This window comes from Phaethon lepturus, unplaced genomic scaffold (assembly GCF_000687285.1).
Source record: "Phaethon lepturus isolate BGI_N335 unplaced genomic scaffold, ASM68728v1 scaffold22504, whole genome shotgun sequence".
Lineage (NCBI taxonomy): Eukaryota > Metazoa > Chordata > Aves > Phaethontiformes > Phaethontidae > Phaethon > Phaethon lepturus.
Genome location: NW_010532877.1, coordinates 1 through 15,827, shown reverse-complemented (window position 1 = coordinate 15,827; position 15,827 = coordinate 1). Strand labels below are relative to the sequence as shown.

At 38.7% G+C, this 15,827-nt stretch overlaps 1 protein-coding gene across 2 annotated transcripts; it reads left to right on the top strand.

Moving 5' to 3' along the window:
- Positions 1-442: 442 nt before the first annotated feature.
- Positions 443-12,870, top strand: UEVLD (UEV and lactate/malate dehyrogenase domains). 2 transcript variants are annotated; one of them, XM_010285008.1, is made up of 12 exons: positions 443-496; positions 1,597-1,681; positions 2,330-2,392; positions 3,035-3,198; positions 3,961-4,096; positions 5,430-5,554; positions 6,166-6,271; positions 8,139-8,309; positions 9,706-9,879; positions 10,445-10,529; positions 11,187-11,310; positions 12,637-12,870. In XM_010285008.1, the coding sequence occupies exons 2-12, from the start codon at positions 1,669-1,671 to the stop codon at positions 12,799-12,801; spliced, it is 1,326 nt and encodes a 441-aa protein (XP_010283310.1). In that variant the 5' UTR covers positions 443-496; positions 1,597-1,668; the 3' UTR covers positions 12,802-12,870. The 2 variants fall into 2 exon arrangements, with proteins under 2 accessions (XP_010283310.1, XP_010283309.1); XM_010285007.1 differs by lacking the exon at positions 443-496 and having other exon boundaries at positions 1,531-1,681.
- Positions 12,871-15,827: the final 2,957 nt, after the last annotated feature.

The window sequence follows — 15,827 nt, the reverse complement described above, 5'->3', positions numbered from 1 at the left end:
TTCTGTCCCGTTCGGGGTGCAGGGTTTACGTTGCCTTACTGCAACTTAGCGTGGAGTTGCGCCACGCGTAACTTTACGCCTGTGGTTCGGGACACGGTAACACGTGTGATGTGGTACATGCAACTGAAACCTTACTCTGCATTAAGTTATTAATTTCTGTGGGGATTTTTTGTGACAATCCCTGCATTTGTGTCTCCGCGCTTTAGAAACAGTGATTTGTTTTTATAGCATCCCTCTGAGGTAAAGATGCTTTAATTTCCGTATGAAAAACTGAGGTATGCGTATTTAAATTTTGGGCATGCCAGATAATTTTAGGTGCAAAATGAGAAAGGTCTGTATCTGACTCGCCTCATAAATCTCCTGATCTTTACAGAATAACAAAATACTTAATAGAAGTGCCTCATTTTGCATTACAAATAAGAAGGGGGTCAGCCGGGGAAAAATGGCTTTGGTTTCAGAACCAGATGTATCAACATTTGTGAAAATGTGTTAAGTTGTGTAGACACTCCTAATTTAAGTACCTTTGATCATTTTTTTTCTTGCTTGACTTTGCAGTATCCTGTAAGATTGAATGGGGAGAAGCTGACTAAAAGGTGTTTCTTTTCAGCAGCTTTGTGTTTTCTTGTACAAAGTGGAAAATAGTGGTACCATCCACGTAGCTGTAGTATTACTGCTGTTTCTGGTGGGTGCCTTACCGAAGAGATCGTAGATTTTAGCTACTGCTGCCGTGACGAGTATTTCTGTGTGCTGTGCAGTGAGCAGCTCTTTAAGGCATTGTCAGGCCATAGTTGTGTTTGGTTGGGCAAGGGTTCCAGGACAACTTCAGATGTCCTAAAATAAGAAGCAGATGTTCTAATCTAGGAAGTGGAAAATACTCTTCATAACTTTGAAATGTGGGAGGATGCAAATCTCTTGGCAGTTCAGGTATCGGACTGGCTGGCGACAGTCTAAATGAAGGAGCAGGGATTAATGCCTGCTGGTATTTACTTTCACATTTCAAGCATCAGTACTTCTGTTAATCTGTGGGCAGGTTTTCTGCAGGCGGGAAAGAGGGATGCATTATTTTGTTTTGATTTTCGCAAATCTCAAGGACAGGGGAAAAAAATTTCCCAAAGGCTAATTACTTACACATTTAATATGGTTGTGGAAATCAACATCTTATGAAATGCCTTTAAAATGTGTGCAGGTGGATCTGAGTTTTTAGTAGTAACTGTGTCAGTGGTAAGACGGCTTCTTTTTTCTAAGAGTTTTATACTTTTATGTTGGTTTTAATTATTGTGTGCAGGGGAGACTAAACTTTATTAAGCCTCTGCTCACACAGCTGTGAGGGGAAGGAACAGTGTATAAGGAGTGATGTTCAGAATTTGAGTTCTAACGTAGCAACAGTAGACCTGTGATACCTTTAAAGCTTTTTTTTAAATCAGATTTTTTTGTAGTTTATTTCACACCAAAACTGTTTATAATACTACAGGTCATTATTACCTTCCTCTTCTTGTGTTTCTACTTGGTTCCTTTTCTCTCTCTCTAGTGATGAAAGAAGCAGCCTTTGAAATTAAACGTTTTTTTCTGATCTTTTTTTTTCTCCCTCTTTCCCAGTATAAGTTCAGAGACCTGACCATAGAAGAACTAAAGAATGTTAACAAGACCTACCCTAACTTCACATTCTCCATGGACACATACAGTAAGAAGTCATACAGTTACTTTGAACTAATTGTAATTCTTACTTGCCATAGATTTCAGACTGTGTGGAATAGAATCTAAACAGTGTGAATATCTTTCAGTTGTGTTCCTATCTTTATTTTGACTTGCAGTAAAATTTCTCATGCCATGTGATTATTTTTGAATGATCTTCCAAGAATGCACACATATAAAAACCTGACTCATTCTCTAAATTTTATTTTATTTTAACTTGTCAGTAATTATAGAAGATTGATGTTCTTTTAAATTCTTTATATGTAACAGCATTTTTCCCATATCCCATTACTGTATTGAAAGCATTTTGATGTCTTTAGCTTATCAAGTGTAACTTCCAAAATCCCTCAGCCTGACTGAGAGCCCCTAAAACACCAGAATTACCCAGGACAAGGGGTTTTCAGACTAATGATGTGCCTAGTTGTACCAATGCAATTTTCATTAAGATTCCATTAAGGAATTATCTCAAAGAGGGAAGGGGAATCTTAGTAACATTTTAGCCTTGGTTCTTTCAGGAACAGTGTATTTGATTTCTAAAGAAAAATTAGCGTTATATATTGCTAGTTGTGAATGGAATTGCCATGCCAGATTCAAAAGGATTTATTATTTTTTTTTAAAATCACATTTTTAATTTCAGCCTTCAAGGATGGATCCCAGAAGGACCTCCTGAATTTTAGTGGTACTGTTCCAGTGAAATATGGTAAGATAAGTCAAATATCATTTCCTTACCGGTTATGAATCTTAATTGTAAAATGTGTTGGGTACTGCCTCTTAACAATGTACTGTGCAGCTTCTTTAAAAGTGGCTGTGAGGGATTTTGCATGAATTAGCAGAAGCCACTTCTACTGCATGAACAAGTGCCTTCATGCACTCATCGATGCTGAAAGCCCTATGCTTATATAGGCTGTGCCCAAAAATAACTGGTAGGTAAATTTTTATTTTTAACTTAAAGCCTTTGAAGTCTGAGGTGAAGCTTTCAATAGATGCCTCTTTGCATCAGTTGTTGAGTCCTAAAATAAGTGTGAAATGGGTAGCTCTAAGAGTTTTCTTTGCCTGGAAAAGGGAACATGTTGGCTGAGAGAATACCCTGGGAAACAAAACAATAATGACACTTTGTATTAAGAAAGACACAATCGGTAGCACTTCAAGTTGATCTAGACAAGTCTACTTTTATTAACTAGCCGAAGTAACATAAATACTATCCAGTGTGAATCTAGAAAGTGATCTGTCAGGCTTTTTTTCTTTGTTATTGGGAAGTGTGAGTCACATGCACACACACCTGGTTTTTAGTACCTCTTCTCAATGCAGAAGTTAGCAGTGGCTTTTGTTTTGTGTTGAACAGGTAATTCCTATAACATACCTATTCATCTGTGGATTCTGGATTCTCATCCCTTTGCTCCCCCCATTTGCTTCTTGAAGCCGACTGTGAACATGGGCATTTCCGTGGGAAAGCATGTTGATGCTCACGGCAGGATTTATTTGCCCTACCTGCAAAACTGGAGCCATGTAAGACGTGGAGTGGCTGACGGGAGGAAAGTATTTGGGAATAAAGCATGGTATCATATGGAGATCAATGGAGAGGAGTGGATAGGGTTTGGGGCTTTTTGTTTTCTGCATTTTTTTGTTAAACTTAAATATGTAATGATTATGCAAGCAGAAGCAGAATGTTACGTCTCTTGAAATTACAGTTTTCAGACTGTCTGAAGTGATTGTAAAGGAAGTTATAAGTAATTGTAAGGAAGATTATTTTAAGCTGAAGGAAAAAGGGACTGACTTCGTTATAAAACATTATAAGCCTCGTGACCCTTTGATACTTTTTCCTTTTGTTGCTGTGAATAATGAATAATAATACTAGACTAATTGACCAGTTTCCTCCAGAAAGTTCAGTGGAAGTTCCTACATTTTGGGTATATCTCTTTAAGCAGAACTCTGAAACATTAGCATAGAGATTCAAAAGCCAGTACTGTTGCTAAATGATTTTATGCAGTGTATTAAATAATTTAAAGTATTTTTTTTTACTGCTACGCCAGTAAAAATTATATAATGAATGCTAGTTTTCTGAAGTGGATGGGATATGTTTTTCATGATTGATATAGAAATTCTCAGGCTTTTCTTTACCTTAAGTGTTTATGTAAGTGTTAAGTGTGTCAATATTGTGATTAAATTTTGTATAGCTATGGTTCTTTATGAAATACTGCCATTTACAGCTGATACCACTATATGAAATAGCTAGTCAACTGTTTTATCTTCTGTATTACTATATTTCAGCCTAAATCAACTGTCATTGGATTAATCAAGGAAATGATTGCAAAATTTGAGGAAGAGCTCCCTTTGTATTCGCTGTCATCTTCTGATGCAGCCAGGCAATCGGAACTTCTCTCCTACATTGCAAAGATTACTGAAGGTGTGGATGTTTTAATATATTTGTTTGTAATGTTCCTACACAATATCTGTTTTATTTATTGCTGTTACTTGATATCACAAAGTTGCCTACACAGTTTTAATACCTGAATTTTTAGTGTTTGCGTGTTCACAGTGTTTGGCATTTTCTCTGTATGATCAAAAATGCCTCTTCTGAACTGAGAGCTCAAATGAATTTGAATGCGCAGCTCATTTTGGATGTTTGTATTTAAGCCTACTGAAAAATGCTGTAGACTTGGTACTAGTCATTTGTTGGAAAGTACTGCAGCAAAACTCTATGTGAGATCTTGTGGAAGGGAAATGTGATTTTATTATAAACAAGTTGATTTTACCCAATCACAGTCATTCATTCTCTCAGATCTCATTCACTGACACTCTCGCATCCAGTCGTAAGCCCTGATGTCTGACCACCGTCACTGGTGTGCAACACTGAGGACAAGGAGCGCTGACTGTTGAGCCCATACCGTGTCTCTTGGGTTCTTCTTGTTCAATGGTGACAAGCTGATTTCGTACTTGTATTTTACACCCTTCGGGAGTCGATGCTATTTAGCATTTTTGCCTCATTACTTTATCTCACTCATTGTAAGTCTTGGGCAAAACTACTGAATTTCACAATTCTCATGTTTTCCTTATCTGGGTATTTTATGGCTCCAGTCCTGTTGTTCTTCATCCTGATGCATTTCCTTCAGGTCAGTCTTTTCTTCTTCCTTCTTCTAGTGAAATCACAGATGATGATCTGTGGCAGCTAGTGCAAACCTTTCCCTTTAGCCCTTTTGTGCTGTTTCATCTGGTAATTGCGCACACATACATGCTTGTGAGCATATGTGTGTGCGTACAATACACATTTCTAATCAATCAATGTTTCTGTTACAAATCTCTCTGCATTATAGTTAGAATGAGAATCGTTGTGTTACCAGTAGCATTGGCTAAACAACCTCAGATCACTGTATTTTAATCAAATTCCATTTTGCATGTCTTTTCAAAATACAAAATATTTTACAATTTTCTGACCATGGCATGTATTCACACCTGTAACAGTAGCAAAGGTTTGTATGGTCTTAGTGTCTAGCTTCTTGATATTGTTATGCTCATATTTTCTACTCAGTGAAAAAGCATTCCTATCCAGAGAGGAACATTGTGTTTTACACCTTGTAAGTTGTGATGAATTGTCTGTGGTCAGGCTTCACTGCCATTTTGAAGAAGTTTATGTAATTTGGTTTAACTTTGGCACAACCCTGATCCTTTATGAAGCAGCAATACTTGTATTGATAGAGTGTGGGCCAGCACTTAAGTTTGTGGTTTTCTTTTAATTGTAGGAGAGACCGACATGAAATCAAAGAGTAAAATTGGTGGAGGCAAAAATGAAGGATGTTTTAACAAAATTACTGTTGTTGGAGCTGGAGACCTTGGCATCGCGTGTGTGCTAGCAGTTGCAGCAAAGGTAGGTAATTATTATAAATAGCAACAGACCTGATTAACAGAGGCTTCCAACCTAGTTCTTCATGTCTGACACATAGAAATAACTCAGCAGTTTTAATAGCCATGTCACTGCTTATGTCATTTGCCTCTTCAGTTAACTTATGGACACACAGAAGTGTTAGTTTCTGCGTTGTTTTCTCAGTCAGCTTTTTAAATACAAATGCTTCAATATTGAATTAATTTATTTTGAAAATGCTTAGTTAAAGAGCTTTTGCCTGAGTGGTGGCCTCTTACAAGTGGGATCTCCTAGTCCGCTGGAAAAGGATAGCCTGTAGATGGTCTGTACTTCATTACAGTTAATGTGCTCAGAGACAACAGTAACACAAACATTTGTAACTTCCCAGAGGTGGTTTTGTGAGTTTTTATTTGTTTCATAATGAGTACTTTTCCATTAAACTCACTAAACAAAATTCTTTCTCTTGTGATTTGACAGTAATTTTGGTCAGTAATTTTGTTTTATACACAGTACAACAAACACTGGAATTGGAGGAATACTTGTTTTTATTCCTCACCCCCACAAGAACAAGTTTTGGTTTGTTTTATTGTTGATCTGCATTGTTTTTAATCATACAGAGTGCTGCAGATAAGGTGGTTCTTTTGGATCTTTCTGAAGGTGCAGCAAAAGGAGGGACCCTGGACTTGGAGGTCTTTGCTCTGCCAAATGTGGAGATCACCAAAGGTATTAGATATTGTTTCTGGAGTGGGAGCCAGTACTGTACTATGTGTGTTTGTGCTCGTTTTAATGAGAGCAGGACACATGGGGAGATACGGAGGCTCTGGCATATAGGCCATCTTTTTAAAATGATGTTGTTATTTTTTCATAGTGTCTTGCTTTTCTTTATCTTTTCAGGGCAAAATTTGGAAGGGGAGGTTCAGCAAAGCTTGCATCGCTTTTACTTCAGGCTTTTTTCATTCTGTTTATAGAGGTAGAGGTGTGTGAGTCTGCACTTCCAGGGTAAGAGGCTAATTCTGAAAATGGACTTGTGCAGAAACAAGAGAAGCCAAGCTAGTACTTCAGTGTCATAGGAGGAGAGAGGGAAGGAAGGGGGGGAAAAAATGTATGTATGTTAGGGAATTAGCGATAGCTGTGAGAGCAGTGTTAAAAAGGCTAATAAATAAAGGTAAGTTTCAAAGTACTACTTTCCTAGATTAATCTTTATTAAACATGCACATGGCCAACAGTTAGTTCTTAATCATTATCACTGCATATTCAAACAATTGGTTCTTAACAATCTTGTTCTCAATTAGCTGTGAGTGTACAACTCAACAGAGTCCATGCCATGTCTCCGTAATTAATGGTGACGGATACAGTCTTTGATGGTCTTAATCACAGAGGTTGAGGTCATGCAGCTCAAAAGCTCTTCCACAGGGGAAGCTGAAACTGAATTGAGCAACTTCCCCATTCTTTCTTGCTTGTCTGTGGTGGTTTTATGTTCCTTGCACCCTCTGCAAGATGAAATGGGGGGGCTTTCTTGTGCTTCTGATGTAATTTCTCTTATTTTGGGGACAGGGACTTGTTCTCGTTCTACCAGGCATCTTACCTGCTTATTCAGCACCTGACATTGCCTGCTTTACATCCTTTGATCTTATCTTGCAGGTTTTACTGCTAGCACATTTTTTCCTGAACACTGGTTGTGCAACTGTACCACAAATCTCTGTTTGTGTCTTTGTGGTTACCTATTACGTATTTACATTTAGCTGTGGTACAAAAAGCTTGTATGTTGTTGCTGGCTATGCTGTTAGTAGTGTTACAGTATTACAAAAAGCTTATAGGCTGTCACGTGTTATTTTAGTATGCTTATATCTAGGGTTGGGGCAAGCTGGTATTAATTATATCCTCCTTAGTATGCTTCCAATTTGTCAGTGCACTAGGCCTGTGCTTTGTCTTCAGATGGTTCCAGAAGTGGTATGACAGTGAAATTACCTTGCTTCTGTGTCCAAACTGATTACCTGTTATGGTACCCAGATACTGAGTTACCCGCTCAAGGCAGCTTTGACTTACGAATTTCTGCAGCAAATTGTAGTTGTGTGTTTTCTTGGGCTAATAAATATATGTCCCTTACTTGAGTTAATAAATAGACTGTTGTAACAGTTTTTATGGTTGTCTACATGTCCTTGATTGAGCTGTAAGATCAAAAATTATAGAAGCTTGAGATAAAGAAGTAAAAGTCTTTCCCCTTCTTTAAGAATCGCAAGGAGCCTTTTCATGGATGTATTTTTTTTTTTCTCTCTTGCTGAGAAAACTTGGAAAAGCTTATCTAGACCCTATCGAGATGTCTTCTGCTGTGTAACCTTGGACAAATTGTAGTCTGCCTTATGTGTTTGCCAGCTACGAAACAGGAAAAGTAGTTCTGTGGGAGAGCTGTGCTTTACAGGTGCTGTGGAAGTGCCCCAGAATCCACATTGGGGGATACGGGAGGAGACAGGAGGGGAAGAATCCCTGAGTTGGATGCTGCAGTTCAGCCTTTAGGATGGCTCTTTGTTTTGCGTACAAAACTTGGTAAAATGACATAGATTTTAAAAACATATTATCTTTATACTTTCAGATTTTTCTGCTTCAGCTGATTCAAAAGTTGTGGTACTTACAGTTAATTCTCTGGGTAATGCTCAGACTTATCTTGATGTCATACAAAGCAATGTGGATTTGTTCAGAGGAATTATCCCAGCAATATCACACTACAGTCAGAACACTGTTCTCCTTGTTGCTTCTCATCCAGGTATGTTGGTACTTAGCCTAATGTTCTGTCCCTCATCTGGCTTTCTCTTTGGCCTTTTTTAAAAATATGTTACAGCCACATACACCTAGTCAAAAATTTTTGCTACTCTGAAAGATGTTTTCCTTTTCAGCTTTGAGCAGGACACTGTCTTTGAGAGTTTTTTCTTTACTGTTACCAAGATAAAAGAAAATAGTGTACTTTGTTTTGTATAAAAGGTAAGTATTTATGTATGTTTCTGTATGTAGTTTCCACCTAACTGTAGCTACAAGATAGCATCCACTGGCTGTTGTCTTGTCAGTTGTGAGTTTTATGTATACATTTCTCCTGTGCAGTAAGGATGTATGTGCGTTATGTGCCATATGATCAGACTCATAGACTACCAATGTACATAATGTAGTGTTGATAGTAAATATTGCAGCTACGTTTTGGTGGAAAGTTTAAATCTATTAGGTCAGTGATACTGTGAACTAAGACAAAGCAAAAACACTACTTAAAGGGGAAAGAAGTATATGTGAACATCTCTGTCCTGTAAACACACTGAAGACAGGCCTCTTCTATTTCTCAAGTGCTTAAAATCATGGAATAGTTTGGGTTGGAAGGGACCTTTTAAAGATCATCTAGTGTGACCGCCCCTGCAATGAGCAGGGGCATCTTCAACTAGGTCAGGTTGCTCAGAGCCCCATCCAACCTGACCTTGAGTGCTTCCAGGGATGGCGCATCTACCATCTCTCTGGGCAACCTGTGGCAGTGTTTCACCACCTTCATTGTGAAAAATTTCTTCCATCTAGTCTGAATCTGCCCTCTTTTAGTTTAAAACCATCCCCTTGTCCTATCGCTACAAGCCCTACTAGTCTGTCCCTGTCTTTTTTATAAGCCCTCTTTAAGTACTGAAAGGCTGCAATAAGGTCTCCCTGGAGTCTTCTCTTCTCCAGGCTGAACAATCCCAACTCTCTCAGCTTTTCTTCATAGGAGAGGTGTTCCATCCCTCTGATTATTTTTGTGGCCCTCCTCTGGACCTGCTCCAACAGGGTGCTTCTTACTCTTCCTATCACTTAGAGCTGTGGAGATGGAGAAGTGAGTGCTTGCCAAATGAAAAGAAATTAAATACTGGCTGAATTAAATTTAGACGTATGTGAGATTTTTGATTGAGGGAAGCATGGTGACTCATTCTGAAGTTTCACTTCTCTTAAAACTTTGCTTGGGCTGTGAATTTTCTTCACCTCCTCCCCTCTTGACTTGGTGTTTCAGGTTGAAATAAACTACTGATCTGTTCTTAAATGCTTATGCCTTTTCTGAAGTAAATGACTTCGTCCTGAGTTTTTCGTAACTGTGATTCATGGTTGTGTTGAATTTTGAGTCGTCCTTTATTGTCAACATATTTTTCTTTCATATATAGTTGAAGTAATGACATATGTGTCATGGAAGCTGAGTGCATTTCCCAAAAGCAGAGTTATTGGAGTAGGTGCCAACCTAGATACTGAGAGATTTCAGTATATACTGACAAACCTTTTGAAAGCACAGGTGCTGGCAAAAGATGCTTGGATTATTGGTGAACAAGGGGAAGACAAAGGTAAAGTGATACTTTATTATGACTATGAGTATATAATGTCCTGGCAGTGCTTAAGTAATTGAGTAACGAAAGAATAATTGAGAAAAGTAATGAAAGTAGTCATAAGTAGGGTGATAGATTTTCATGATGATGGTTCTAAATAATACAATTTTGGTGTGTGCCCGAGACTGTAGACCTGGAGTGGTAGCAAAAGTATTTGACATTTGTCACAGGAAAAAAATAGAAAATACACCCTCAAATGCTTTTTATTTGGTATAAGAATATAGGTTAGAGGTACAGAAGGAGGAAGGAAATGTGATATAATATATGGTAGGTTACTGCTAATGTAAGAATTACTACATATTACTTCATTTTTAAGCAAGTGTCTCTGGCCAGGTGCTACTATAGAGTTTATTTCAACAGTCCAGGGAACCTTAGAAGGTCATCAACTATATTTGGGTTTGTGTAGGGGAAGGAAAGTTTGGAAAGCTTGAATTTTTAAAATTTTTTCTTCTTCCCACCTTATCTGGTACCTATTTTAGTCACTGTTTAGATGTGCATCTAAATGTTGGTTGTTTCTATTTAGTACCATCATGGACCAGTTGTAATTTAGTTGCAAATCAAATGGAAGCAATGGCTGCTCGTAACTCAAGGGAAAAGGTGGCTAACAGGTAATGCCACTATAATCTTAATTTTTTTCTTTCTTCATGTTTAGGCACTTAATGTTAGCAGAGTTTTTTTCCTTCAGCTCTTTATGAAAAGGAGGAAGTTTGCTCTCAAATGTTCACACATTGAGTGTATAGGAAATTACAAATCTGGGTGTCATTTACTTTCATATACGTGTATATGCCCAGTGTTCTTCTGAAGTTCTCAATAATGTTGTGCCTGTAACTATCTAAGGACAAGACAAGCTTTGTAGAATATACACTAGAATAGTAGAGCTGACAGTTCAATTGTGATCTTTTAAAAAAAAAAAATGTAGACAAGCCTTCTGGCACAACGTTTCTTAGAGCTTGCATGGAAGCTGTTTACTTCAAAGTGAAGTACATGTGTGGATCAACTTACCTGATCTAATTAGCCACGTACCAGTTACACCTCTTGACAGAAAAGAGAATTATTATTAGTGTGGGTAAAATATACACAAAGAAATTGTTTAAAGCAGTTCTTTATTCCCTTCTGTTGTTTTCCAAAACAGAGAATCATGTTTTTATAGTATGCTTTACCTGATACGGTACATTTAATCTATCTTTTGGGTTTTACATGTAAACCAAAATAGGAATAATTAAAACCTAAACATCATGTTTTTCTCCCTTTCCTGGTTTATATAGAGCTATGGAAGTTCTAAAGGGAAAAGGTCAGAGATCTTGGTCTGTGGGGCTCTCAGTTGCTGATTTGACTGACAGTATACTGAAAGATAAAAGAAAGGTTCATTCTGTATCCACTCTGGCAAAGGTAAATCTGTTACTAATATCTTTTGGTTGGCACTGTTACGACGTTATTTATACTGAATATGACCATTAATTTTAGCAGCAGAGACATCTCACTTAGTGCTACTTCAGAACAGTTACTTTATTTCCACTACTTGTAACAACAACTTTCAATTCTAGTCCAAAAAGGAGCAAAAATCAGTTGTGTTAATTTGAAACCATTATTAGAAGTAGATTATTGTCCCAAAAATACAAGAGCTCAGAGAGAAAATATGTTCAAGGTTAATGACCAGCTTCCCCGGAATAGCTGGATTTGGCAAATGAAGAGAAATGTGTGTCACAGTTTCCAAGTGATCAGTATTGAATGTAGATTTTTCCAGGGGCCAAGAGAGTGCAGTATCTTTTATGAAAGTATAAGATGCATTTTCTACCAGTATTTTATCTGACTGGCTTTGAAACAGCTGCTATTTTACCCCTTGATACTTTACACTGAGAAGATGATGAAGCTATATTTAACTTAAAATTGTAGACTGAACCTTGTTTAAAGTTTATCCTAACAGGCTTCATTAAAGCATTGTCATTTCATATGAAGAAAAAAACCATGTAGAAACATTTACTTGTCACTTCTATTTACAGGCTTCAGAAGGGTGATTTGCATGTCCCAGTGCAGGGAAGTTGAGCAGGCTGCTTATTCTATCAAGTACAGACATACACCTAATTTCATCATTATGTTTTCAAGTAAAGTTTTTAATTGTTTACAAACTAAATACAGATATAGAGGAGTGACAAGTCTCTTAAACTGCAGAGTAACTACAGAATGTCAAATTCCCCATACAGACTGTAAAAATAAACAAAATCTACAGTGTAAACTTGAATTATAGGTATTTAAGTTTAATGAATACTCTCACAGAATGAGTCAATACTTGAAAAATATTCCTTGGATAGCTCTCTTTGGCTGTGTATTTTAATTTCTTTTGTTCAGTCCTAAAAGAACTAATGATGCTGTACTATTAAGTATCCCTGCTTGTTCTACCTAGGAAACTGGTTAAACAGTGTTTTACAGTATAAACTTTGCTGCATTATTGAGGTCTGATATACCTATATTGGGAAACCCCTCCAAGTGTGGCATGGTTCAAGATTTTTTTTTTATCTGCACAGTAATATTTTACAGTTTCTATGCAGTAACCCATTGCACAGGATCTAAGATAATTGGTATTTGACCTACATAACACATGCCATATGATGAACTATCCTTGTTTAATTAAAATAATCAAGTTATTTTGTGTAGTTCCATGCTTCAGACAGAGCAGAAATAAATAACTCTGTGACATTTGTCTTTGTGTTGTTTCAGGGATGTTGCAATATAAACAGTGAAGTATTCTTAAGCCTACCATGTATTCTTGGAACCAATGGAGTGATTGAAATGGTCAAACTAGAAGAAGATCCACTGGTGCAAGAGAAACTGCAAAACAGTGCAGAATCAATTCATGACCTTCAGCAGCAGCTGAAACTGTAAGCAAGCACAAAGGACTCCACAGTGTCTGCTCACAAAAGTCGGAGATTTGCTAGGCAAAAAGGGTTTCTTGGTAAACACAGGTTTCCATACAAATCAAAAGTGCTTTCTCGGTTTCGGTTCAAATTATTTAATACTGCACTGCACAATAATTTCTTATTTTAAAAGTGCACTTTTGGTAGCCAGAATGAGGAGGGTAATGTGCAAGAATGTTTTACATAAATTCAGGTGACTTTTGCCTGTGGTTCTTTGTTGCTAATTATAGCCTGATTCTTGGGTTATTCTTAGCTCCTTTGCATCTCCTTAGGACACAGTCTTGGAGAGCAACTTACCCATCTCTGTGGAAACTCCAGTGTGTAGAACCAACTAGAATTCTTCCTCCTGGTTTTTAAGTGCTGCATCAGGGGCTTGTCTAGAATATGGTCACACTCCAGCTCTCCAGGGCACTGGGGGATGCAGTTCAGTAGCCTGATCTTTCACACCTATCACAAATGCTCTTATGTCAATGTACTCCTGCTTATTACTAAGGGGAAAAAAAGCGAAAAGCGTGACGTTAGCAGCACCCTTCAAACCTGAAGTATTGCATATGAATCTGTTGTATGTTTACTGATGTCTGAGACTTTCTGGTCATGACTTGTTGGCTCTTATTTTGTAAGGATGTTTAGAGTGCTAAAGCATCTGCCATTCTTGGTGCATACATGTAACACACCCTGTGCAGCATTGGAACAGGTGCCCTTCCTGAAAGGGCGGAGCAGGGGGTGGGCTTCAAATAAATATAAAATCTCACAGTTGAGTAATGCAGAAATATCTGGGAGTTCAGGCCTTGATCCAAAGCCAGCTGATGTCAGTAAGCTTTACATCAGCCTGAGGAGATCCCTCAGAGGAGGCAACAGAACCTGTAACCCTCCTTGAGGCAGACCAAGGATGTGATGAAAAAGCAGGATATGGATTTTTAGATAAAAGAAAAAGCAGGTGGTTTTAAGATAAAGGGTTTTTTGGGGGTTCTAAATTCTTGATTCACTGCACTAGTAAAATAGTATATTCATCCCGATTATACCTCAGCATCACGATGCAGGCAGAGGAGACATGGGCTCCATCCCTGCTGTGTGCAGTGTAAGAATGTTATTCCACATTTACGTTTTGAGGTGTGACTGGTTAAATATTGATGAAGCTTTCTAAGCAAAAATAGGATATGCATCAGAGTAAAAGATCTATTCCGTTGTGCCTTCCAGTTATAGCTCACAAAGAGCCAGACTTACAAGGAATTCTGAGTTTATATTGATCTCGGAATTAAGATAAAAATAGAAAGAAGAAAAACCTTCAGTAATTCAGATTTTTTTTTTCATGGAATACTCAAATTTCCTTCTTTGTGGTCATCAGGGATGGGACAAAATTAGTGATGGATGCAGGTGACTGACTTTGCTGCTATATTAAAAAAAAGCACCCAATGCTATGGCTGGACTTTGGGGTTTGGTTTTTTTCTCTCTCTGGAAAAAACAGCATATCGAGGTGTTGTGCTTAATCTGTTGAGCATTTATTCTCATGTGAACAGTCGAGGTGTTTTGTTTATTTGGGGTTTTTTTTTATTAATAGTTTTATTCATAAAAAGCTGCAAACTCCTCCAGGGATGTCTTTTAGGTTGATGCTTATGTTATAAAATAACTAATCTTGGTGATTTAGAAGAAATGTCACTCTTGTGTTTGTGTCGTATTCCTTGAAAAATAACCAAAGGACAGCAGCTTGATCAGCGTGGTGGGAAATGGCACTTTACATTCTCACAAGGAAATTAAATCCCAGCAATACTTTTTAACAATAAACTGCACTGCAGAGAATCTCTTAGACATTTTGTGAAGTATTTTTGATACAGATACAGAAAGTACCATTGGGGTGTGGCATCTCTGAGGGACGGCTGTGGGCAGGGTGGGAAGTGGCTGCCAGCCAGGGTCGGTGGAATGTGGACATTGCCCTGCCTTGCTCCGGGACTGCTCTGCTGCCTTAGGACTCCGGTTGCCTGGCAAGCCTTGGCAGTGAGTTTGGCAGTTAGGAGTCAATTGACCGTACCAAGCGCTCTCATGTAGGTAAGGTGGGGAATGGCGCTGACTGTACCTGGAGCTTGGTTGCCTGGCCAGGGTGAGGAACAAGAGCGGGAATAACTAATCATCAGCCCCGACAACCCTGGAATGATTGGTACTAGCATTACTGGAAATTTGAGAATTCCAGTAACTACTGACCCAGATTAGGGCCAGGATGGAAATTTACTGATGCCTAAAGTCAATCATCTGCCAACCCTATAAACAGTGACCCTCAAGTGAGGCCTTCTGAGCTCTCCTGGACTGCAGTGGGCTGCAACCAGTGGGATACCTCTTGGAGCTTGCGAACTCTCAAGCTGGTGAATTTCGGAGGACCGTCACTGAAAACCAGTGATGGGACCTGGGCTGAAACCCTCACTCCTTGAGGCTCAACCCTTGCCTGCTGAGAAACGCAAAGGCATTCGATGTACATGTTTCACTCAGCTCAAGGGCAATTTTTAACAGGTGTAGCTCTGTGTCTATACCTCTGTGTGTGTGCAATTTGCTCTTCAGATGTAAAGCGTTGATTAAGTCCAGGACTAGGAGTGGATTCAGCTGGCGAATCCACAATAGACTCCTCTCCAAGGAGAGGTTTAGAAGACAAGGGGGTCGTGACTCAATGGGTGTCCTCATCTGCTTCCCCTCATTCCCGTGTAAATCACATTCTGACTCGAGTTCCCTGACGCTGGGTAAATCATGTACAAATCGTTCTAACCCAATTCTAATTTGATTTCCCTTTGCATACTCTTTTTTTCTATGGTGGGTGAGGGATAGAGAAAACCTTGCCATCGAATGCCATTAAGTCGCGCCCTTTACAAATTCCTATAAAAATGGGGTTTTTTGTCTGGTATCCCTGGCGGCGATTCCTTAAGCGCCCTAGCCCCCGCAGTCGCGACATGGGGCTCCCACCGGGAGCCCCGCCCGAGGCCCGCAGCGCCCCCGGCAACGAGCAACCCTGTG

Coding starts and splice junctions, on each gene's coding strand:
- UEVLD (XM_010285007.1), top strand. CDS start 1,531: ATGAAAGAAGCAGCCTTTGAAATTAAACGTTTTTTTCTGATCTTTTTT. Junction 6,272..8,138: donor AAATGTGGAGATCACCAAAG/GTATTAGATATT, acceptor TTATACTTTCAG/ATTTTTCTGCTTCAGCTGAT. Junction 9,880..10,444: donor TGAACAAGGGGAAGACAAAG/GTAAAGTGATAC, acceptor GTTTCTATTTAG/TACCATCATGGACCAGTTGT.